The 23,835-nt window shown below is 51.8% G+C and overlaps 1 protein-coding gene across 1 annotated transcript in view; it reads right to left on the minus strand.

Annotated features, from left to right (window-relative positions):
• Nucleotides 1-815: 815 nt before the first annotated feature.
• ABCF1 (ATP binding cassette subfamily F member 1) overlaps nt 816-23,835 on the minus strand; it is a 37,019-nt gene continuing 13,999 nt past the window's right edge. Inside the window, exons 10-23 of the mRNA XM_077191063.1 lie at nt 23,419-23,504; nt 20,153-20,292; nt 17,840-17,988; nt 15,582-15,665; nt 13,659-13,783; nt 11,591-11,703; nt 8,903-9,074; nt 5,273-5,347; nt 4,721-4,791; nt 4,109-4,141; nt 2,710-2,878; nt 2,090-2,154; nt 1,933-2,005; nt 816-1,134 (exon numbers count right to left, since the gene is read on the minus strand). Coding sequence (XP_077047178.1) covers nt 968-1,134; nt 1,933-2,005; nt 2,090-2,154; nt 2,710-2,878; nt 4,109-4,141; nt 4,721-4,791; nt 5,273-5,347; nt 8,903-9,074; nt 11,591-11,703; nt 13,659-13,783; nt 15,582-15,665; nt 17,840-17,988; nt 20,153-20,292; nt 23,419-23,504 — 1,522 coding nt within the window. The 3' untranslated portion in view covers nt 816-967. The remainder of the gene's footprint in view (nt 1,135-1,932; nt 2,006-2,089; nt 2,155-2,709; nt 2,879-4,108; nt 4,142-4,720; nt 4,792-5,272; nt 5,348-8,902; nt 9,075-11,590; nt 11,704-13,658; nt 13,784-15,581; nt 15,666-17,839; nt 17,989-20,152; nt 20,293-23,418; nt 23,505-23,835) is intronic.

Consider the following 23,835-nt stretch of genomic DNA (forward strand, 5'->3'; position numbering starts at 1 on the left):
GGCAAAAACAAAACCCCCCCCCCCTCCCCCCCCCCCCTTCCTCCTCCTTTTGTATATTTTGTACATTTAATTAATAAAGTTTGGGGAGAAACCCCGGAAATGAGAGAGTGGCGTGTGGGGGGGAGGGGCGGGGTCATCCGGGGTCACACTGGGGTCATCTGGGGTCATTTGGTCACTCCAGGAACCCTGGGGAGGGGGCAGGGATGTCACAAAACTGACCACGCCCACAATGGCCACGCCCACACTGACCACGCCCATTGACCACAATCAGTGGCCACACCCACACTGACCACACCCATTCACCACACCCATTATGACCACACCCCTACTAGACACGCCCATTGACCATACCCACAGTGACCACTCCCCTCTGACCATACCCACACTGACCACGCCCATTGACCACGCCCACACTGACCACGCCCACAATGACAACTCACACCGGCCACACCCACAATGAGCACTTCCTGCTGACCACACCCACACTGACCACGTGTATTGACCACACTCCAAAAGGCCACACCCACACTGGCCACACCCACAACAGTCGCACCCACACCAACCACTCCCCAGTGACCACACCCACACAGGCCACACCCACAACGATCACACCCACACTGACCACACCATGACCACGCCCACACTGACCACACCCATTGACCACGCCCACACCGACCACGTTCACATTGGCCACACCCATTCTGACCACGCCCATTGTTCACACCCACAATGACGATGCCAGTTGACCACACCCATACTGACCACGCCCACAATGACCACGCCCACTCCACCATTGCTCCACCACCGTTTATTTCTCTCTCTTTGCCCCCCTGCGCCCTCTGCTGGTCACTGCCGGTAACTGCAGCAACTCCAGCGGTCACTGTGGTCACTGTGGTCACTGTGGTCACTCTTGTGGTCACCGTGCTCACTGTGGTCACTCTTGTGGTCACCGTGGTCACTCTTGTGGTCACTCCCGAGGCCGGTGCACCACGACCTCGCCCAGGGCCTCCAGCACCTCCCTTTTGTAGTCGTCGAAGTCGCCGTCGATCTGGCTCAGGCCCTGCTCCTCCACCACCCACAGCTGGCAGTTGGTCTCGGTGATCAGCCGGGCGTCGTGGCTGACCACGATCACCGCTGTGACGTCACAGTGATGTCAGAGTGACGTCATCACCGCGGGTCACATTTAGGGGCGGTTTTTGGGCAGTTTTTGGGGGGTTTTGGGACGGTTTTGGGGGGGATTTGGGTCTGGTTTTGGGGCATTTCCCCACCCACAGCTGGCAGTTGGTCTCGGTGATGAGCCGGGCGTCATGGCTGACCACGATCACCGCTGTGACGTCACAGTGATGTCAGAGTGACGTCATCACCATGGGTCACATTTAGGGGTGGTTTTGGGGCAGTTTTTGGGGCGTTTTGGGGCAGTTTTTGGGGCATTTTGGGTCTGTTTTTGGGGTATTTTCCCACACACAGTTGGGTCTCGGTGATCAGCCATGGCTGACCACGATCACCGCTGTGACGTCACAGTGACGTCACAGTGACGTCATCACAACGGGTCATGTTTTGGGGTGGGTTTTAGAGAATTTTTCAGGCGTTTTTTATCCATTTTTAGGGTATTTTTGATCCATCTTTGGGTTATTTTCGATTCATATTTGGGGCGTTTTGCATCCATTTTTGATTCGTTTTTGGGATATTTTTATCCGTTTTTTGGGGCATTTCTGGGGCATTTTTGATCCATTCTTTGGGGCATTTTGGCTCCATTTTTGGGCCTCCCCCTCCCTAATTTTTTGGCAATTTTCTCCTCCCACCAATTCACATTTTCCCCTTCATTTTTTGGGGCTCCCTCTCCCCATTTTTTGTGATCCCTCTCCCCATTTTTAGGCGTGACATCATTGCTGTGGCCCCACCCACCCAGCCCCGGCCCCGCCCAGGCCCCACCTCCTTTGTACTCGTTGATGGCGTCGGCCAAGGCGTCGATGGATTCGATGTCCAGGTTGTTGGTGGGCTCGTCCTGGGGTCAAGGGGTCACACAGGTGAGGTCACGCCTGGCCCCGCCCCCTTCAGGCCCCGCCCCCTTTAGGCCCCGCCCCCTCACCAGGATCAGCACATCCGGTTCCCGGCAGGAGAGTTCAGCAAACACCACCCGGGCCTTCTGCCCACCTGAGAAAGGGGCGGGGCTTAGACACAGGCCACGCCCTCCCTGGTGCCGACCACGCCCCCAGACACAAGCTACACCCCCAGGCACTAAGCACACCTGCCCAAACACTGGCCACGCCCACCCAGGTGCCTGCCACGCCCTCCCCACCCCACCAACGTACAAGCCACACCCTTCCAAGTCAAAGCCACGCCCACCTAGGTACTGGCCACGCCCACCACATCCCTCCACAAACCCTCCAGGTGCCAACCACGCCCTCTGAAGTGCTAGCCACGCCCTCCAGACAATAGCTACACCCTTCCAAGTCAAAGCCACGCCCTCCAGACACGAGCCACGCCCCCCACCCAATTCCCCACGCCCTCTACATCCTAGCCACACCCTGTCACTCACTAGCCACGCCCTCCCAAGCACTAGCCACGCCCTCTCTGCCACTAGCCACGACCTCGCAGGCATTAGCCACGCCCTCCCCACACTCCCCAGATCATAACCACGCCCACCCGGTTCCCAGCCGCACCCCCCCATGTTTAGGCCCCGCCCCGCGGGCTGCTGGCCCCGCCCACCCGAGAGCTTGGCGATCTGCAGGGTGTGGGCGTGGCCCTCGAGGCCGAAGCGGCCCAGGCACCTGCGCGCCTCCTGGTGGGGGAGGTTGAAGCTGCGCTGCAGGAACTCGGCCGCCGTCTCCTCCAGGCGCAGCTGCTCGGCCGCCTGCTGGTTAAAGAACCCCACCTTCTGTGGGCGGGGAAAGGGGCGGGGTCAGGGACAGGCCACACCCACCACAGAGCTGCCACACCCATCCCTCAGTGCTGGTTAAAGAACCCCACCTTCTGCAGGGGGCGGGGAAAGGGGCGGGGTCAGGGACAGGCCACACCCACTGACACACCTACCCATCACTGCTGGTTAAAGAACCCCACCTTCTGTGGGCGGGGCGAGGGGCGGGGTCAGGGCCAGGCCACACCCACAATGAACCGCATCCATCCCTCCCTGCTGGTTAAAGAACCCCACCTTCTGCAGGGGGCGGGGAAAGGGGCGGGGTCAGCGATAGGACACGCCCACTGACAGACACACACCCCTCCCTGCTGGTTAAAGAACCCCACCTTCTGTGGGCGGGGAAAGGGGCGGGGTCAGGGACAGGCCACACCCACTGCCACACCTATCCATCACTGCTGGTTAGAGAACCCCACCTTCTGTGGGCGGGGCGAGGGGCGGGGTCAGGGACAGGCCACACCCACAATAAACCACATCCATCCCTCCCTGCTGGTTAAAGAACCCCACCTTCTGCAGGGGGCGGGGAAAGGGGCGGGGTCAGGGACAGGACACACCCACTGATAAACACACACCCCTCAGTGCTGGTTAAAGAACCCCACCTTCTGCAGGGGGCGGGGCGAGGGGTGGGGTCAGGGACAGGCCACACCCACTGATAAACACACACCCCTCAGTGCTGGTTAAAGAACCCCACCTTCTGCAGGGGGCGGGGAAAGGGGCGGGGTCAGGGACAGGACACACCCACTGACAAACACACCCCCATCCCTCAGTGCTGGTTAAAGACCCCCACCTTCTGTGGGCGGGGCCTGGGACACGCCCACAGGCCACGCCCACCCATCACTGACCGGCAACACCCACCCCAGAGCGGCCCTGCCCACTCCGGATGAGCCACGCCCACCCCACTTCTGAACGCCCCCATTCTGCTGGGGAAGGAGGGCGGGGTCGTGGCCACGCCCACTGGCCACGCCCACATCCATCACCCCCTTCCCCACCCCAATTTCAGCTTCAGGAGTGGCCACGCCCATCCAGGCGATGCCACGCCCTTTATCATGAGGCCACACCCCCTTGGTGACCACACCCCTTTCTGTTTGCATGCGAGGCCACACCTCCAACCACACCCACTTAAGCCCCGCCCCTTCCCCTCTTATTCCGACCACGCCCCTCAATGCCCCGCCCCCTTTGGCCCCGCCCCTTTACCAGCCGGTGGTTGCGCCTCATCTGCCCCCGGAGCTGCGGAGGAATTGGGATGGAAAGGGTTAAAAAACCCCAAATTTTGGGGCAAATTCCCCCATTTTTGGGTCCTTTCCCCCCAATTTTTGGGGGGATTTTTTCCCTCATTTTGCGGGGAATTTCCCCCATTTTTAAAAGAAATTTTCCCTCCCTTTTTTGGGAATATTTTTCCCCATTTTGGGCGATTTCCCCCCAATTTTTGGGAATATTTCCCCCCCTCATTTTTGGCCTTTTTCCACCAATTTTTGGGATTCTTTCCCCCCATTTTTGGGGCTTTTTTCCCCATTTTTTTGGTCCCTTCTCCCATTTTTTGTGGGTTTTTTCCCCCCCCATTTTTTGGTCCCCAACCCCATTTTTTAACCCTTTTCCCATTTTTTGGGGTTTTCCCCCCATTTTCCGCCCACCCCCCCAAATTCCATTGTCTTGTCCCATTTTCCCATTTTTTGTGGGGTTTTTCCCCCCATTTTTTGATCCCTTTTCCCATTTTTTTTATGTTTTCCCCCCATTTTTGGGCTCATTTTCCATGTTTTCAGCTCCCTTTTCCATTTTTGGTTTTTTTCCCCCATTTTTGCCCCGTACCGGTGTCAGGGCCCCGGTCAGCAGCTGCAGCAGGGTGCTCTTCCCAACCCCATTGGGGCCCACGATGCAAACTGCAGAAATTTGGGGAAATTTGGGAAATTTTGGGGAAAATCTGGGAAAATTTGGGGAGAAATTGGGGAAAATTTGGGAAATTTTGGGGAAATTTTGGGGAAAATTTGGGGGGGATTGGGGGTTCCCAGTCAGGGAGGGTTCCCCCAACCCCACCCCAGGAGGTTTTGGGGCCGTTTTGGGGCAATTTTTGGGGATTTTGGGGCAATTTTTGGGGCTGTTTTTTGGGCTTTGGGGCTGGTTTTCAGTTTTGGGGCCGTTTTTGGGGTTTTTGGACCATTTTGGGGCCGTTTTTAGGGCCGTTTTTTGGAGCTTGTTTTGGGGCTGTTTTGGGGGTTTTGGGGCCATTTTTGGGGTGGTTTTGGGGCCGTTTTATGGATTTTTGGGGCAGTTTTTGGGCAGGTTTTGGGGCCGTTTTTGGGCAGGTTTTGGGGCCGTTTTGGCGCCGTTTTTGGGGTTTTGGGGCCGTTTTTGGGGTCCCACCTCGGGATTCCATGTCGATGCCAAAGTCCAGGTTCCGGAACAGCAGCTCCTGACCCTCGTAGCCAAAATCCACCCCTGGGTTTGGGGGAGAAATTTGGGATTTTTTTTGGGGAAAATTCAGAATTTTTTTTGGGGGGGGCATCCCCCTGAAATCCCCCCAACCCCAAAAATCCCCTTGAAACCACCCCAAATCCTCCCAAAATCCCCTCCAAAACTGCCCAGATCCTCCCAAAACCACCCCAAATCTCCCCGAAATCCCCAAACCACCCCAAATTCACTGAATTCCCCCCAAAAATCTCCCCAAAAATCCCCAAAAAAGCCCCCGAAACCTCCCCAAACCCCACCTAAAATCCCCCAAAAATTATAGAAAAAAACCCCCAAAACCACCCAAAATCACCCCAAAAAAACCCCATTAAAAACCCCAAATTCCCATCAAATCCCCCAAATCACCCTCAAACCTCCAAACCACCCCAAATCCATTGAAACCCACCCAAAAATCTGCCAAAAGTTCCTCACAAATCCCCCCCAAACCTGCCCTGAAGCCTCCTCAAACATCCTTCGAAACGGCCCCAAAATGGCGGAAAAAAACCCCAAAAATGCCCCAAAAACGCCCCAAAAACGCCAGAAATCCCATAAAAACCACCCCAAAACCACTGGAAATCACCCTCCAACCTCCAAAAACCCCAAATCCATTGAAACCCACCCAAAAATCTGCCAAAAGTCCCTCACAAATCCCCCCCAAACCTGCCCAAACCCTCCTTCGAAAGGGCCCCAAAATGGCGGAAAAAAACCCCCAAAAATCGCCCGAAAACCCCAAAAAAACACCGTAAAAAACCCCAAAACCTCCCGAAATCACCCCAAAATGTGGAGTTTGGGGTCTCACCGTGCAGGCCGAGCACGGGGGGGCTGAGAGGGGGCGGGTTGGGGAAGGTGAAGCGCACGGAATATTCCCGGGCCTGAGAGGCCCGAAACCCCCAAAAAACCCCAGAAATCCCCCAAAAACCCCAGAAATGCCCCCAAAACTACCCCAAAACCACCCCAAATCATCCTCCAACCTCCAAAAACCCCAAATCCATTGAAACCCACCCAAAAATCTGCCAAAAGTACCTCACAAATCCCCCCCAAACCAATCCCAAACCTGCCCTGAACCCTCCTTCGAAATGGCCCCAAAATGGCGGAAAAAAACCCCCAAAAATCGCCCAAAAACCCCAAAAAAACACCGTAAAAAACCCCAAAACCTCCCGAAATCACCCCAAAATGTGGAGTTTGGGGTCTCACCGTGCAGGCCGAGCACGGGGGGGCTGAGAGGGGGCGGGTTGGGGAAGGTGAAGCGCACGGAATATTCCTGGGCCTGACAGGCCCGAAACCCCCCAAAAATCCCAGAAATCCCCCAAAAACCCCAGAAATCCCCCAAAAACCACCCCAAAACCACTGGAAATCACCCTCCAACCTCCAAAAACCCCAAATCCATTGAAACCCACCCAAAAATCTGCCGAAAGTCCCTCACAAATCCCCCCCAAACCGCTCCGAACCTGCCCTGAACCCTCCTTCGAAACGGCCCCAAAATGGCGGAAAAAACCCCCAAAAATCGCCTGAAAACCCCAAAAAAAGGCCGTAAAAAACCCCAAATTCCCCCAAAATTTCCCCAAAACGGTGAATTTGGGGTCTCACCGTGCAGGCCGAGCACGGGGGGGCTGAGAGGGGGCGGGTTGGGGAAGGTGAAGCGCACGGAATATTCCTGGGCCTGAGAGGCCCGAAACCCCCAAAAACCCCAGAAATGCCCCAAAACCCCAAAAACCACCCCCAAAACCACCTGAAATCACCCTCCAACCTCCAAAAACCCCAAATCCATTGAAACCCACCCAAAAATCTGCCAAAAGTCCCTCACAAATCCCCCCCACACCACTCCAAACCTGCCCGAACCCTCCTTCGAAGCGCCCCCAAAATGGCGGAAAAAAGCCCCCAAAAATCGCCCAAAAACCCCAAAAAAACGCCGTAAAAAACCCCAGAACCTCCCGAAATCACCCCAAAATGTGGAGTTTGGGGTCTCACCGTGCAGGCCGAGCACGGGGGGGCTGAGAGGGGGCGGGTTGGGGAAGGTGAAGCGCACGGAATATTCCTGGGCCTGAGAGGCCCGAAACCCCTCAAAAACCCCAGAAATCCCCCAAAAACCCCAGAAATCCCCCAAAAACCACCCCAAAACCACTGGAAATCACCCTCCAACCTCCAAAAACCCCAAATCCATTGAAACCCACCCAAAAATCTGCCAAAAGTCCCTCACAAATCCCCCTCAAACCGCTCCGAACCTGCCCTGAACCCTCCTTCGAAATGGCCCCAAAATGGTGGAAAAAAACCCCCAAAAATTGCCCGAAAACCCCAAAAAAACGCCGTAAAAAAACCCAAATTCCCCCAAAATTTCCCCAAAACGGTGAATTTGGGGTCTCACCGTGCAGGCCGAGCACGGGGGGGCTGAGAGGGGGCGGGTTGGGGAAGGTGAAGCGCACGGAATATTCCGGGCCTGAGAGGCCCGAAACCCCCCAAAAACCCCAGAAATCCCCCAAAAACCCCAGAAATGCCCCCAAAACTACCCCAAAACCACCCCAAATCGTCCTCCAACCTTCAAAAACCCCAAATCTATTGAAACCCACCCAAAAGTCTGCCAAAAGTCCCTCACGAATCTCCCCCAAACCAATCCCAAACCTGCCCTGAACCCTCCTTCAGAATGGCCCCAAAATGGCGGAAAAAAACCCCCAAAAATCGCCCGAAAACCCCAAAAAAACGCCGTAAAAAACCCCAAAACCTCCCGAAATCACCCCAAAATGTGGAGTTTGGGGTCTCACCGTGCAGGCCGAGCACGGGGGGGCTGAGAGGGGGCGGGTTGGGGAAGGTGAAGCGCACGGAATATTCCCGGGCCTGAGAGGGCCTGAAACCCCCCAAAAACCCCAGAAATGCCCCAAAAACCCCAGAAATGCCCCCAAAACTACCCCAAAACCACTGGAAATCACCCTCCAACCTCCAAAAACCCCAAATCCATTGAAACCCACCCAAAAATCTGCCAAAAGTACCTCACGAATCTCCCCCAAACCAATCCCAAACCTGCCCTGAACCCTCCTTCAAAACGGCCCCAAAATGGCGGAAAAAACCCCCAAAAATCGCCCAAAAACCCCAAAAAAACGCCGTAAAAAACCCCAAAACCTCCCGAAATCACCCCAAAATGTGGAGTTTGGGGTCTCACCGTGCAGGCCGAGCACGGGGGGGCTGAGAGGGGGCGGGTTGGGGAAGGTGAAGCGCACGGAATATTCCCGGGCCTGAGAGGGCCTGAAACCCCCCAAAAACCCCAGAAATGCCCCAAAAACCCCAGAAATGCCCCCAAAACTACCCCAAAACCACTGGAAATCACCCTCCAACCTCCAAAAACCCCAAATCCATTGAAACCCACCCAAAAATCTGCCAAAAGTACCTCACGAATCTCCCCCAAACCAATCCCAAACCTGCCCTGAACCCTCCTTCAAAACGGCCCCAAAATGGCGGAAAAAACCCCCAAAAATCGCCCAAAAACCCCAAAAAAACCCCGTAAAAAACCCCAAAACCTCCCGAAATCACCCCAAAATGTGGAGTTTGGGGTCTCACCGTGCAGGCCGAGCACGGGGGGGCTGAGAGGGGGCGGGTTGGGGAAGGTGAAGCGCACGGAATATTCCCGGGGCCGCCGCAGCAGCTCCGGGGCCTCGGCCGCGTCCTCCGAGGGCGCCCGGCGCCGGCATTTCTGCTGCTTGCGGGTCAGGGCCTCCTTGGTCTGCTTCTCCTGCAGGATTTGGGGCAAAATCAGGTGGTTTTGGGAAAATTTGGGAAAATTTGGGGTGTTTTTTTGGTTTTTTGGGGTTTTTTTGGGGTTTTTTTGGGTTTTTTTGAGTTTTTTTTACTGGGATTTTGGGAGGGTCGGGGCTTCCTTCATCTGCTTCTCCTGTGGGGATTTGGGGAGATTTGGGGCAAAATCAGGGAGATTTGGGAAAATTTGGGGTTTTTTGGGGTTTTTTTGGGTTTTTTTGGGTTTTTTGGGGGTTTTTTTGGGCAATTTTGGAATTTTTTTTGAGTTTTTTTACTGAGATTGTGTGAGGGTCAGGGCCTCCTTCATCTGATTCTCCTGGGGAGATCTGGGGGAAATTCAGGCGGTTTTGGGATTTTTCTACTATTTTCTGGGAATTTGGGGTGTTTGGGGATTTTTAGGCTTTTTTTGGGGTTTTTTGGGGTTTTTTAGGGGGATTTTTTGAGGTTTTTTGGGGGTTTATGAGGGGATTTTGTGAGGGGGTTTTGGGGTTTTCTTTCTGCTGCTTGCGGGTCAGGGCCTCCTTGGTCTGCTTCTCCTGTGGGGATTTGGGGGAAATTCAGGGAGATTTGGGAAAATTTGGGGGTTTTTTTGGTTTTTCTGGGGTTTTTTGGGGTTTTTTTGGGGTTTTTTGGGGTTTTTTTGAGTTTTTTTGCTGGGATTTTGGGAGGGTCGGGGCTTCCTTCATCTGCTTCTCCTGTGGGGATTTGGGGAGATTTGGGGGAAAATCAGGGAGATTTGGCAAATTTGGGTTTTTTGGGTTTTTTGGGTTTTATTTTGGGGTTTTTTTGGGGGTTTTTTTGGGATTTTTTGAGATTTTTTGGGGGTTTTTGAGGGGATTTCGTGAGGGGAGTTTTGGGGTTTTCTTTCTGCTGCTTGCGGGTCAGGGCCTCCTTGGTCTGCTTCTCCTGCAGGATTTGGGGGAAAATCAGGGAGATTTGGGAAAATTTGGGGATTTTTGGGGATTTTTTTGGTTTTTTTGGGGTTTTTTTGGGGTTTTTTTTGGGGTTTTTTTGGGGCAAATTTGGAATTTTTTTGAGGTTTTTTCCTGGGATTGTGGGAGGGTCAGGGCCTCCTTCATCTGCTTCTCCTGTGGGGATTTGGGGCAAATTCAGGGAAATTCGGGAAAATTTGGGGGTTTTGGGGGGAATTTCAGGGAATTTGGGTTCTTTACTGGGAGTTTTAGGGTTTTTTAGGGTTTTTTGGGGATTTTTTGAGATTTTTTGGGGGTTTTTGAGGGGATTTCGTGAGGGGAGTTTTGGGGTTTTGTTTCTGCTGCTTGTGGGTCAGGGCCTCCTTGGTCTGCTTCTCCTGCAGGGATTTGGGGGAAATTCAGGGGAATTTGGGGTTTTTCTATGATTTTCTGGGAATTTGGGATTTTTGGGGTTTTTTGGGGGGATTTTTGGGGGTTTTTTGGGGGTTTTTTGGGGCAAATTTGGAATTTTTTTGAGGTTTTTTCCTGGGATTGTGGGAGGGTCAGGGCCTCCTTCATCTGCTTCTCCTGTGGGGATTTGGGGCAAATTCAGGGAAATTCGGGAAAATTTGGGTTTTTTGGGCGAATTTTAGGGAATTTGGGGTTTTTTACTGGGAGTTTTGGGGCAAGTTTTGGGTTTTTTTGAGGATTTTGTGGTATTTTTGTGAGGGGATTTTGGGGTTTTTTTTTTGAGCATTTTGTGATTTTTTTATGAGGGGACTTTGGGGTTTTTTCAGGATTTTGTGATTTTTTGTGAGGGGATTTTGGGGTTTTTTAGGATTTTCTCATTTTTTGGGGGGATTTTGGGGTATTTTTTTTAAATTTTATGATTTTTTGTGAGGAGATTTTGGGGTTTTTTTAAAAGTTTTGTGATTTTTTTTTTGTTTGGGGATTTTGGAGGTTTTTTGAAAATTTTGTGATTTTTTGTGAGGGGATTTTGGTGGTTTTTTTTCAGGATTTTCTAATTTTTTAGGGGATATTCTGGGTTTTTTTAATTTTCTGATTTTTTGGGCGGAATTTTGGGGTTTTTTGAGCATTTTGTGATTTTTTTTGTGAGGGGATTTTGGGTTTTTTTGAGCATTTTGTGATATTTTTGTGAGGGGATTTTGGTGTTTTTTTTTTCAGGATTTTCTCAGTTTTTGGGGGGGATATTTGGGGTTTTCTGAAAATTTTGTGATATTTTTGTGAGGGGATTTTGGGTTTTTTGAGCATTTTGTGATATTTTTGTGAGGGGATTTTGGTGGTTTTTTTTCACGATTTTCTCATTTTTTAGGAGATATTTTGGATTTTTTTTTTAATTTTATGATTTTTTGTGAGGGGACTTTGGTTTTTTTTTAAATTTTGTTATTTTTTTGTGAGGGGAATTTGGGTTTTTTTCATGATTTTCTTATTTTTTGTGAGGGAATTTTGGTTTTTTTTCAGGATTTTCTCATTTTTTGCGAGGGAATTTTGGTTTTTTTTAAAATTTTCTCATTTTTTGGGCAGAATTTTGGGGTTTTTTTGTTATTTTTGGAGCCCTCACCGCCTGTTTGGTCGATTTTCCCCCGGCTTTGAGGTCCCTCAGTTTCTTCTCCTGTTTCTCAAATTGTTTCAGCAGCTCCTTCTGCTTCTGCTGGTACATCTTCTTAAAAGTCACTGAAAATGGGAAATTTTGGGCAATTTTCAGCAATTTTCCAGAATTTCTGGGAATTTTGGGGCCGTTTCCGACCCCTCCATTCCCATTTTCCTTTTTTTTGTTTATTTGCTCCCAAAATTCCCAATTTTTCCCTTCCATTCCTCATTTCTTTTCTCCTTTATTTCCAATTTTTCCTCCCCATTTTTTCCCAATTTTCCCCCAATTCCCATCCCCTTTTTTATCCCTTTTTCACCTTTTTTATCCCTTTTTCACCTTTTTCCCCTCTTCCCATTCCCAATTTTCCCCAATTTTCCCCAATTTTCCCCCCATTTTCCCCCTGTTCCCATTCCCCATTTTTTCCAATTTCCCCCCATTTTTCACCCCATTTTTCCCATTCCCAATTTCCCCCAATTTTCCCCCAATTTTCCCCAAATTTCCACCCCCATTTTCCCTTTTTTCCCATTCCCAAATTTCCCCAATTTTCCCCAATTTTCCCCCATTCCCATTCACATTTTTCACTCCTTTTTCCCCCCATTTCCCTCCCTTATTTTTTCCCAATTTTTCCACCCAAAATTCCCCAAATTCCCAGATTCCTCTTCCAATTTTCCCCCATTTTTCCCCAATTTTTGTCATTTTTTCACCGTTTTTTCCCATTTTTCCCCATTTTTCCCAATTTCCCGTTTTTTTGCCCCAATCTCACTGTAGTTCCCCCTGTAATAATGCAGTTTTTGGCTGTCCAGGTGGATCAGCCCCATTTCCCATTTTCCCCCATTTTATTCCCCATTTTTTGGCCGATTTTCGTCATTTTTTCACTGTTTTTTCCCATTTTTTCCATTTTTTTCCCATTTTTCCCAATTTCCCGTTTTTTTGCCCCAATCTCACTGTAGTTCCCCCTGTAGTAATGCAGTTTTTGGCTGTCCAGCTGGATCAGCTCCCATTGCCCATTTTATTTCCATTTTTTGGCCGATTTTCATCATTTTTTCACCGTTTTTTCCCGTTTTTTTCCCATTTTTTCCCAATTTCCCCATTTTTTACCCCAAATCTCACTGTAATTCCCCTGTACCATTGCAGTTCCTGCCTCTCCAGCTGGATCAGCCCCATTTCCCATTTTCCCCATTTTATCCCCATTTTTTGGCCGATTTTTGTCATTTTTTCACCGTTTTTTCCCATTTTTCCCCATTTTTCCCAATTTCCCCATTTTTTGCCCCAAATCTCACTGTAATTCCCCTGGACCATTGCAGTTCCTGCCTCTCCAGCTGGATCAGCCCCATTTCCCATTTTCCCCCATTTTATTCCCATTTTTTGGCCGATTTTTGTCATTTTTTCACCGTTTTTTCCCATTTTTTCCATTTTTTTTCCATTTTTCCCAATTTCCCGTTTTTTTGCCCCAATCTCACTGTAATTCCCCCTGTAGTAATGCAGTTTTTGGCTGTCCAGGTGGATCAGCTCCCATTTCCCCATTTTCCCCATTTTATTCCCATTTTCCCCCATTTTTCCCCCATTTTTTGGCCGATTTTCGTCATTTTTTCACCGTTTTTTCCCGTTTTTTCCCATTTTTCCCAATTTCCCGGTTTTTTGCCCCAATCTCACTGTAATTCCCCCTGTAATAATGCAGTTTTTGGCTGTCCAGGTGGATCAGCTCCCATTACCCCATTTCCCCCATTTTATTCCCATTTTTCGGCCGATTTTCGTCATTTTTTCACCGTTTTTTCCCATTTTTTCAATTTTTTCCCCAATTTTCCCAATTTCCCGGTTTTTTGCCCCAATCTCACTGTAGTTCCCCCTGTAGTAATGCAGTTTTTGGCTGTCCAGGTGGATCAGCTCCCATTTCCCCATTTGCCCCATTTTATTCCCATTTTTCCCCATTTTATTCCCATTTTTTGGCCGATTTTTGTCATTTTTTCACCGTTTTTTCCCATTTTTTCAATTTTTTTCCCATTTTTCCCAATTTCCCGGTTTTTAGCCCCAATCTCACTGTAGTTGCCCCTGTAATAATGCAGTTTTTGGCTGTCCAGGTGGATGATGTCGGTGCAGACGTCGTCCAGGAACCCCTGGTCGTGGGACACCACCAGCAGCGTCTTCTTCCAGCTCTGCAGGTAACTGGGATGGGGGGAAAAACCCGGATTTTGGGAAAAAGGGGAAATTCCGGGGGAAAAATCAGAATTTAGGAGGAAAAAATGGGGAATTTTGGGGGGAAAAATGGGAGTTTTGGGGAAAAAATGGGAATTTTAGGGGGAAAATGGGAGTTTCTGGAAAAAAACGGAATTTTGGAGGGGAAATGGGAATTTTGGAGGGAAATGGGAGTTTTGGGGAAAAAATTGGGATTTTGGAGGGAAAATGGGAATTTGGGGAAAAAAATTGGAATTTGGGGAAAAAAATGGGGATTTTGGAGGGAAAATGGGAATTTTAGGGGAAAAATGAGAATTTTGGGGAAAAAAAGGGAATTTTGGGGGGAAAATGGGAAATTTGGGGGGAAAATGGGAAATTCAGGAGGAAAATCGGGATTTTGGAGAGAAAATGGGAATTTTGTGGGGAAAAAAGAGAATTCTGGGGAAAAAAAGGGAATTTTAGGGGGAAAATGGGAATTTCAGGGGGGAAAATAGGATTTGGGGGGAAAAAGGGAATTTCAGGAGGAAAATTGGGAATTTCAGGAGGAAAATTGGGAATCTGGGGAAAAAATGGGGAATTTGGGGGGAAATGGGAATTTGGGGAGGAAAAAATGGGAATTTTGGAGGGAAATGGGAGTTTTGGGGAAAAAATGGGGATTTTGGAGGGAAAATGGGAATTTTGGGGGGAAAAATGGGAAATTTGGGGGGAAAATGAGAATTTTGGGAAAAAAATGGGAAATTTGGGGGGAAATGGGAATTTTGGGGGGAAAAATGGGAATTTGGGGGGGAAAAGTGGGAGTTTTGGGCAAAAATCCTAAAAAGATTTTAAAACCCCCCCAAAAAAAATCCCCAAAATAATTATTAAAGAATCCCTAAAAAATCCCAAAATATTCCCAAAAATTCTCCCCCCCCAAAAAAAAATAAAAACCCTCCAAAAAAATCTCCAAAAAATAAGAAAAGAAAAAGAAATTTTAAAAAATCCCTAAAAAATAAAATCTCCCAAAAATCCCTAAAAAAAATCCCTAAAAAAATCCTTAAAAAATCCCTAAAAAAATCCAATAAACACCTAAAAAATAAATTTTAAAAATCCCTTAAGAAATAAAAAAAAATCCCTTAAAAATCCAAAAAAATTCCTAAAAGAATTTTAAAATATCCCTTAAAAGATCCCTAAAAAATCCCTAAAAAATCCAAAAAAATCTCTAAAAATCCCCCCAAAAAAATCCCAAAAAACCCAAAAAAATCCCTTAAAAATTTCTAAAATTTCCCTAAAAAATTCTTAAAAATCCCCTAAAAAAACCCAAAAAATCCCTAAAAAAATCCAAAAAAATCCCTAAAAAATCCCCAAAAAAATCAAAATCAAAAAGGCCCTAAAAAATCCCTAAAAATCCCTAAAAGATCCCTAAAAAATCCCTAAAATAAATCTATAAAAATCCCTAAACAATCCCTAAAAAATTCCTATAAAAATAAAAAAATTCCCACAAAAATATCCCTAAAAAAATCAGTCCCTAAAAAATAAAAAAATCCCAAAAAAACCCAAAAAAATCCCTTAAAAAATTCCCAAAATTTTCCTAAAATTTTTTCAAAAATCCCCTAAAAAAACCCTAAAAAATCCCTGAAAAAAATCGAAAAAAATTAAAAAAAAAATCAAAAAAGATCCAAAAAAATCCCTAAAAAAATCCAAAAAATTCCAAAAAAATCCCTAAAAATTCCCCAAAATTCCCCAAAATTCCCCAAAATTCCCAAAATCCCCGAATCCCCCCCAAAATTCCCCAAATCCCCGAATCCCCCACTTGTTGAGCCAGATGACGGCGTTGAGGTCCAGGTGATTCGTGGGCTCGTCCAACATCAGCAGCGTCGGCTCCAGGAACAGAGCCCTGGAACAGGGATGGACAACGGGGTTACAATGGGGTTACACACGGGTTACAATGGGGTTACACACAGGGGTTACACAGGGATTACACATGAGGTTACAACGGGGTTACAACAGGGTTAGAACCTGAGATACACAGGGGTTACAATGGGGATACACACAGGTTACAATGGGGATACAATGGGGTTACACAGGGGTTACACACAGGGGTTACACACGGGTTACAATGGGGATACAACGGGGTTAGAACCTGAGATACACCAGGGTTACAATGGGGATACACAGGGGTTACAATGGGGATACACAGGCGCTACACACAGGGGTTACACATGGGGTTACACACGGGTTACAATGGGGTTACAATGGGGATACACACAGGTTACACCTGAGATACACACGGGTTACACCTGGGTTAAGAACCTGGGTTACACAGGGGTTACACACGTGTTACACCCTGGGATATGCCTGGGTTACACCTGAGATACACCTGGGTTACAACAGGGTTAGAACCTGGGATACACACAGGTTACACTGGGAATACACCTGGGTTAGAACCTGGGTTACAATGGGGATACACCAGGGTTACACCTGGGTTAGAACCTGGGTAACACTGGGGTTACACACAGGTACACTTGAGAAACACCTGAGTTACACCTGGGTTAGAACCGGGGTTACACCTGGGTTAGAACCGGGGTTACACCAGGGTTGAACCTGGGTTACACCAGGGTTACACTGTGGTTACACCTGAGAAACACCTGGGTTAGAACCTGGGTTAGACACAGGTTACACCTGAGTTACACCTCAGATACACCTGGGTTACACCTGGGTTACACCAGGGTTAGAACCTGGGTTAGAACCTGGGTTACACCTGAGATACACCTGGCTTAGAACCTGGGATACACCTGAGTTATATACAGGTTACACCGGGGTTACACCTGGGTTAGAACCTGAGTTACACGGGGGTTACACACAGGTTGCACTGGGGTTACATCAGGGTTACACCTGGGTTAGAACTGGGGTTACACAAGGGTTACACCTGAGTTACACCTGGGATACACTGGGGATACACCTGGGACACACCCGAGTTACACTGGGGTTACAAATAGGTTACACCTGGGATACACCTGGGATACACCTGACCCCACCTGTGCCCCCCTGCACCTCCCCGCACCCACCTGTGTCCCCCTGCACCCACCTGACCCCACCTGCACCCACCTGTGCCCACCTTTAACCCCCTGCACCCCCCTTTAGCCCCCTGTACCCCCCTGCACCCACCTGTGCCCACCTGAGCCCACCTGGCCTCATCCTCCATCCCCCCGAGAACTTCCAGGTCTGCATTTCCCAATGACACCAAATCCTGGAGCTCACCTGCACCCACCTGCACCTACCAGCACCCACCTGTGCGCCCCTGAACCCATCTGCACCCACCTGACCCCACCTGAACTCACCTGCACCCACCTGAACTCACCTGCACCCATCTGCACCCACCTGGCCAGGCTGACCCTCATCCTCCATCCCCCCGAGAACTTCCGGGTCTGCATTTCCCAATGGCACCAAACCCTGGGGCTCACCTGCACCCACCTGCACCCACCTGAACCAACCTGCACCCACCTGTGCCCCCCTGACCCCACCTGCATCCACCTGCATCCACCTGCACCAACCTGCACCCACCTGAACTCACCTGTGCCCACCTGCACCCACCTGTACCCACCTTTAACCCCCCCTGCACCCACCTGTACCCACTTGTGCCCCCATGCACCCACCTGGACCCATCTGCACCCACCTGCACCCACCTGGACTCACCTGACCCCACCTGTACCCACCTGCAGCCACCTTTACCCCCCTGCACCCACCTGTGCCCACCTGGCCTCATCCTCCATCCCCCCGAGAACTTCCGGGTCTGCATTTCCCCAATGGCACCAAACCCTGGGGCTCACCTGCACCCACCTGCACCCCCCTTTACCCCCCTGCACCCACCTGTACCCACCTGTGCCCACCTGCACCCATCTGCACCCACCTGTGCCCCCCTGCACCCACCTGGCCAGGCTGACCCTCATCCTCCATCCCCCTGAGAACTTCCGGGTCGCTCTGTTCTGCATTTCCCAATGGCACCAAACCCCGGGGCTCACCTGCACCCACCTGCACCCACCTGACCCCCCTGCACCCATCTGCACCCACCTGGCCAGGCTGACCCTCATCCTCCATCCCCCTGAGAACTTCCGGGTCGCTCTGTTCTGCATTTCCGGGGTGAAGCCCAGCCCGGCCAGGATCCTCCGGGCCTTGGCCTCGGCGGCGGCGGCGCCGATCGCCCGCAGCTCCTCGTACACCTGGGCAGGTGAGGGCAGGGCAGGGTGAGCTCGGGGACGCCCAGGGGTGCCCAGGGGTGCCCCAGAGGTGCCCAGGTGTGAGCTCAGGAACCCCCAGGTGTCCCCAGGTGTGCCCAGGTGTGAGCTCAGGAGCCCCCAGGGGTGCCCCAGGTACCCCCAAGTGTGCCCAGGTATCTCCCAGGTACCCCCAGGTGTATTTTAGGGTCCCCCAGATGTCCCCAGGTGTGTCCCAGGTACCCCCAGGTGTGCCCCAGGTGTGATTTCAGGACCCCCCAGGTGTGCCCCAGGTACCTCCAGGTATGTCCCCGGTACCCCCAGGTGTGTTTTAGGGTCCCCCAAGTGTATCCCAGGTGCCCCCAGGTACCCCCAGGTGTGCCCCAGGTGCCCCCAGGTGTGCCCCAGGTGTGCCCAGGTGAGAGTTCAGGAACCCCCCAGGGGTGCCCAGGTGTGCCCAGGTGTGAGTTCAGTACCCCCCAGGTATCTCCCAGGTACCCCCAGGTGTGTTTTAGGGTCCCCCAGATGTATCCCAGGTGCCCCCAGGTGTGAGTTCAGGAACCCCCAGGTGTGCCCCAGGTACCCCCAGGTGTGAGTTCAGGACCCCCCAGGTGTGCCCCAGGTATGTCCCCGGTACCCCCAGGTGTGTTTTAGGGTCCCCCAAGTGTATCCCAGGTGTCCCCAGGTGCCCCCAGGTGTGTCCCAAGTGTCCCCAGGTGTGTCCCAGGTGTGAGTTCAGGATCCCCCAGGTATCCCCATGTGCCCCCAGGTGTGTTTTAGTGCCCCCAGGTGTGCCCAGGTGTGAGTTCGGGACCCCCCCATGTGTCCCCAGGTGTCCCCAGGTGTGCTCAGGGTGAGTTCAGGACCCCCCAGGTGTGCCCCAAGTACCCCCAGATGTGCCCAGGTGTGCCCAAGTATCTCCCAGGTACCCCCGGGTGTATCCCAGGTGTGCCCAGGTGTGAGCTCAGGAACCCCCAGGGGTGCCCAGGTGTCCCCAGGTGTGCCCCAGGTACCCCCAGGTGTGCCCAGGTGTGAGTTCAGGACCCCCCAGGTGTCCCCATGTGCCCCCAGGTGTGTTTTAGGGTCCCCCAGATGTATCCCAGGTGTGAGTTCAGGAACGCCCAGGGGTGCCCAGGTGTGCCCCAGGTACCCCCAGGTGTCTTCCAGGTGTATTTTAGGGTCCCCCAGGTGTGCCCCAGGTGCCCCCAAGTGTGCCCCAGGTATGTCCCCGTTACCCCCAGGTGTGTTTTAGGGTCCCCCAAGTGTATCCCAGGTGCCCCCAGGTGTGAGTTCAGGAACCCCCAGGGGTGCCCAGGGGTGCCCCAGGTGCCCCCAGGGGTGTCCCAAGTGTCCCCAGGTGTGCCCAGGTGTGAGTTCAGGACCCCCCCATGTGTCCCCAGGTGTCCCCAGGTGTGCCCAGGGTGAGTTCAGGACCCCCCCAGGTGTGCCCCAAGTACCCCCAGATGTGCCCAGGTGTGCCCAAGTATCTCCCAGGTACCCCTGGGTGTATCCCAGGTGCCCCCAGGTGTGAGTTCAGGAACCCCCAGGTGTGCCCAGGTGTGCCCCACCTATGTCCCAGGTACCCCCAGGTGTGTTTTAGGGTCCCCCAAGTGTATCCCAGGTGTGTCCAGGTGTGCCCAGGTGTGAGTTCAGGACCCCCCAGGTGTGCCCAGGTGTGAGTTCAGGATCCCCCAGGTGTGCCCAGGTGAGAGTTCAGGACATCCCAGGTGTGCCCCAGGTACCCCCAGGTGTATTTTAGGGTCCCCCAGGTGTGCCCAGGTGTGTCCCAGGTGTGCCCCAAGTATGTCCCCAGTACCCCCAGGTGTGTTTTAGGGTGCCCCAGATGTATCCCAGGTGCCCCCAGGTACCCCCAGGTGTGCCCCAAGTATGTCCCAGGTACCCCCAGGTGTGTTTTAGTGCCCCCAGGTGTGCCCAGGTGTCCCCAGTTGCCCCCAGGTGTATCCCAGGTGTATTTTAGTGCCCCCAGCTGCCCCCAGGTGTATTTTAGTGCCCCCCAGGTGCATCCCCAGGTGTGTTTTCGTGTCCCCCAGGTGTATCCCAGGTTCCCCCAGCTGCCCCCAGGTGTATCCCAGGTGTATTTTAGTATCCCCAGGTGCATCCCCAGCTGTCCCCAGGTGTGTTTTAGTGCCCCCCAGGTGTGCCCAGGTACCTTCTCCAGCCTCTCTGCGGCTGCGTCGTCTCCGCTCTCCAGGAGCCCCTGCAGGCGCCGCTCCTCGTCCAGGAGCCGCAGGCGCTTGGTGTCAGCGCGGAGCACGGCCTGGACAGCGGGTGTGTCATCGGCCAGCACCTCTGCACAGGTGAATACAGGTAAATACAGGTGAATAACACACAGGTAACACACGGTGTCAGCGCGGAGCACGGCCTGGACAGCAGGGGTGTCATCGGCCAGCACCTCTGCACAGGTAAATAACACAGGTGAGACAGGTAAATAACACACAGGTAACACACAGGTAACACACGGTGTCAGCCCTGAGCACGGCCTGGACGGCGGGCGTGTCATCGGCCAGCACCTCTGCACAGGTGAGACAGGTAACAGACAGGTAAATAACACAGGTGAGACACAGGTAACACACAGGTAACACACGGTGTCAGCGCGGAGCACGGCCTGGACGGCGGGCGTGTCATCGGCCAGCACCTCTGGACAGGTAACAGACAGGTAAATACAGGTAAATAACACAGGTAACACACGGTGTCAGCCCTGAGCACGGCCTGGACGGCAGGTGTGTCATCGGCCAGCACCTCTGCACAGGTAAATACAGGTAAATACAGGTAAATAACACACAGGTAACACACAGGTAACACACGGTGTCCGCCCTGAGCACGGCCTGGACGGCAGGTGTGTCATCGGCCAGCACCTCTGCACAGGTAAATACAGGTAAATACAGGTAAATAACACACAGGTAACACACGGTGTCAGCCCTGAGCACGGCCTGGACGGCGGGCGTGTCATCGGCCAGCACCTCTGCACAGGTAAATAACACACAGGTAACACACAGGTAACACACAGGTGAGACACAGGTAACACACAGGTGAGACACAGGTAACACACAGGTAACACACGGTGTCAGCGCGGAGCACGGCCTGGACAGCAGGGGTGTCATCGGCCAGCACCTCTGCACAGGTAACAGACAGGTAAATAACACACAGGTAACACACGGTGTCAGCCCTGAGCACGGCCTGGACGGCAGGGGTGTCATCGGCCAGCACCTCTGGACAGGTAACAGACAGGTAAATAACACAGGTAAATAACACAGGTAACACACAGGTAACACACGGTGTCAGCGCGGAGCACGGCCTGGACGGCGGGCGTGTCATCGGCCAGCACCTCTGCACAGGTAACAGACAGGTAAATACAGGTAAATAACACAGGTGAGACAGGTAAATAACACACAGGTAACACACGGTGTCAGCGCGGAGCGCGGCCTGGACAGCAGGTGTGTCATCGGCCAGCACCTCTGCACAGGTGAGACACAGGTAAATACAGGTAAATACAGGTAAATAACACAGGTAAATAACACACAGGTAACACACGGTGTCCGCGCGGAGCACGGCCTGGACAGCAGGTGTGTCATCGGCCAGCACCTCTGGACAGGTAACAGACAGGTAAATAACACAGGTAACACACAGGTAACACACGGTGTCAGCCCTGAGCACGGCCTGGACGGCAGGTGTGTCATCGGCCAGCACCTCTGCACAGGTAAATAACACAGGTAAATAACACAGGTGAGACAGGTAAATAACACACAGGTAACACACGGTGTCCGCCCTGAGCACGGCCTGGACAGCGGGCGTGTCATCGGCCAGCACCTCTGGACAGGTGAGACACAGGTAAATAACACAGGTGAGACAGGTAAATAACACACAGGTAACACACGGTGTCAGCGCGGAGCATGGCCTGGACGGCGGGCGTGTCATCGGCCAGCACCTCTGCACAGGTAACAGGTAAATAACACAGGTAAATAACACAGGTGAGACACAGGTAACACACGGTGTCAGCGCGGAGCATGGCCTGGACGGCGGGCATGTCATCGGCCAGCACCTCTGCACAGGTAACAGACAGGTAAATACAGGTAAATAACACACAGGTAACACACAGGTAACACACGGTGTCAGCGCGGAGCACGGCCTGGACAGCGGGCGTGTCATCGGCCAGCACCTCTGCACAGGTAACAGACAGGTAAATAACACAGGTAAATAACACAGGTAAATAACACAGGTAAATAACACACAGGTAACACACAGGTAACACACGGTGTCCGCCCTGAGCACAGCCTGGACGGCAGGTGTGTCATCGGCCAGCACCTCTGCACAGGTAAATAACACAGGTGAGACAGGTAAATAACACACAGGTAACACACAGGTAACACACGGTGTCCGCCCTGAGTACGGCCTGGACCACGGGGGTGTCATCGGCCAGCACCTCTGCACAGGTAAATAACACAGGTGAGACACAGGTAACACACAGGTAACACACAGGTAACACACGGTGTCAGCGCGGAGCACGGCCTGGACGGCGGGCGTGTCATCGGCCAGCACCTCTGCACAGGTAAATACAGGTAAATAACACACAGGTAACAGACAGGTGAGACACAGGTGAAACAGGTAAGGGACACAGGAGACAGGTCAATATACACGTGTGTCATTGGCCAGCACCTCTGTACAGGTAAACACAGGTAAATAACACAGGTAAATCACACAGGTGACACACAGGTAAATACAGGTAAGGAACAGGTAAACACACAGGTGAGACACAAGTGACACACAGGTGACACAGGTAACCACACAAACACACAGGTAACACACAGACAAACCCACACACGTGTGTCATTGGCCAGCACCTCTGCACAGGTAAGGGACAAGGGAGGTCTTACATGTGCCCAGGTGTAACCCCAGTGTAACCCAGGTGTATCCCAGGTGTATCCTGGGTGTAACCCAGGTGTATCCCGGGTGTATCCCAGGTGTATCCCAGGTGTATCCCAGGTGTACCCAGCTGTACCCAGGTGTAACCTGTGTGTATCCCAGGTGTAACCTGTGTGTAACCTGTGTGTAACCAAGGTGTACCCAGCTGTACCAGGTGTACCCTGTGTGTAACCCAGGTGTATCCCAGCTGTACCCAGGTGTATCCTGGATGTAACCCAGGTGTAACCCCGGTGTAACCCCGGTGTATCCCAGCTGTACCAGGTGTAACCTGTGTGTAACCTGTGTGTATCCCAGGTGTAACCTGTGTGTAACCTGTGTGTATCCCAGGTGTACCAGGTGTAACCCAGGTGTACCAGGTGTAACCTGTGTGTAACCCAGGTGTATCCCAGGTGTACCCAGGTGTACCAGGTGTAACCCCGGTGTAACCTGTGTGTAACCCAGGTGTAACCTGTGTGTAACCCCGGTGTAACCTGTGTGTATCCCAGGTGTGCCCACCTTGCTCGCAGAGCAGGACGTCGATGTTGGGGGGGATGCTCAGGGCTCTGTTTGCGATGTGCTTCAGCAGCGTCGTCTTCCCCTTCCTGCCCCAAAATCAACCCAAAATCACCCAAAATCAACCCCCAAAATTCACCTAAAAAACCCCAAAATTACCCTAAAATTAATCCAAATATTATCCCCAAATTAACCTAAAATTCACCCAAAATTCACCCCCAAAATTAACCTAAAAAACCCCAAAATTACCCTAAAATTAACCCTGAATAAACACCCAAATTAACCTAAAATTCACCCAAAATCAACCCCCAAAATTAACCTAAAAAACCCCAAAATTACCCTAAAATTAACCCAAATATTATCCCCAAATTAACCTAAAATTCACCCAAAATCAACCCCCAAAATTCACCTAAAAAACCC

This window comes from Agelaius phoeniceus, chromosome 27 (assembly GCF_051311805.1).
Source record: "Agelaius phoeniceus isolate bAgePho1 chromosome 27, bAgePho1.hap1, whole genome shotgun sequence".
NCBI lineage: Eukaryota > Metazoa > Chordata > Aves > Passeriformes > Icteridae > Agelaius > Agelaius phoeniceus.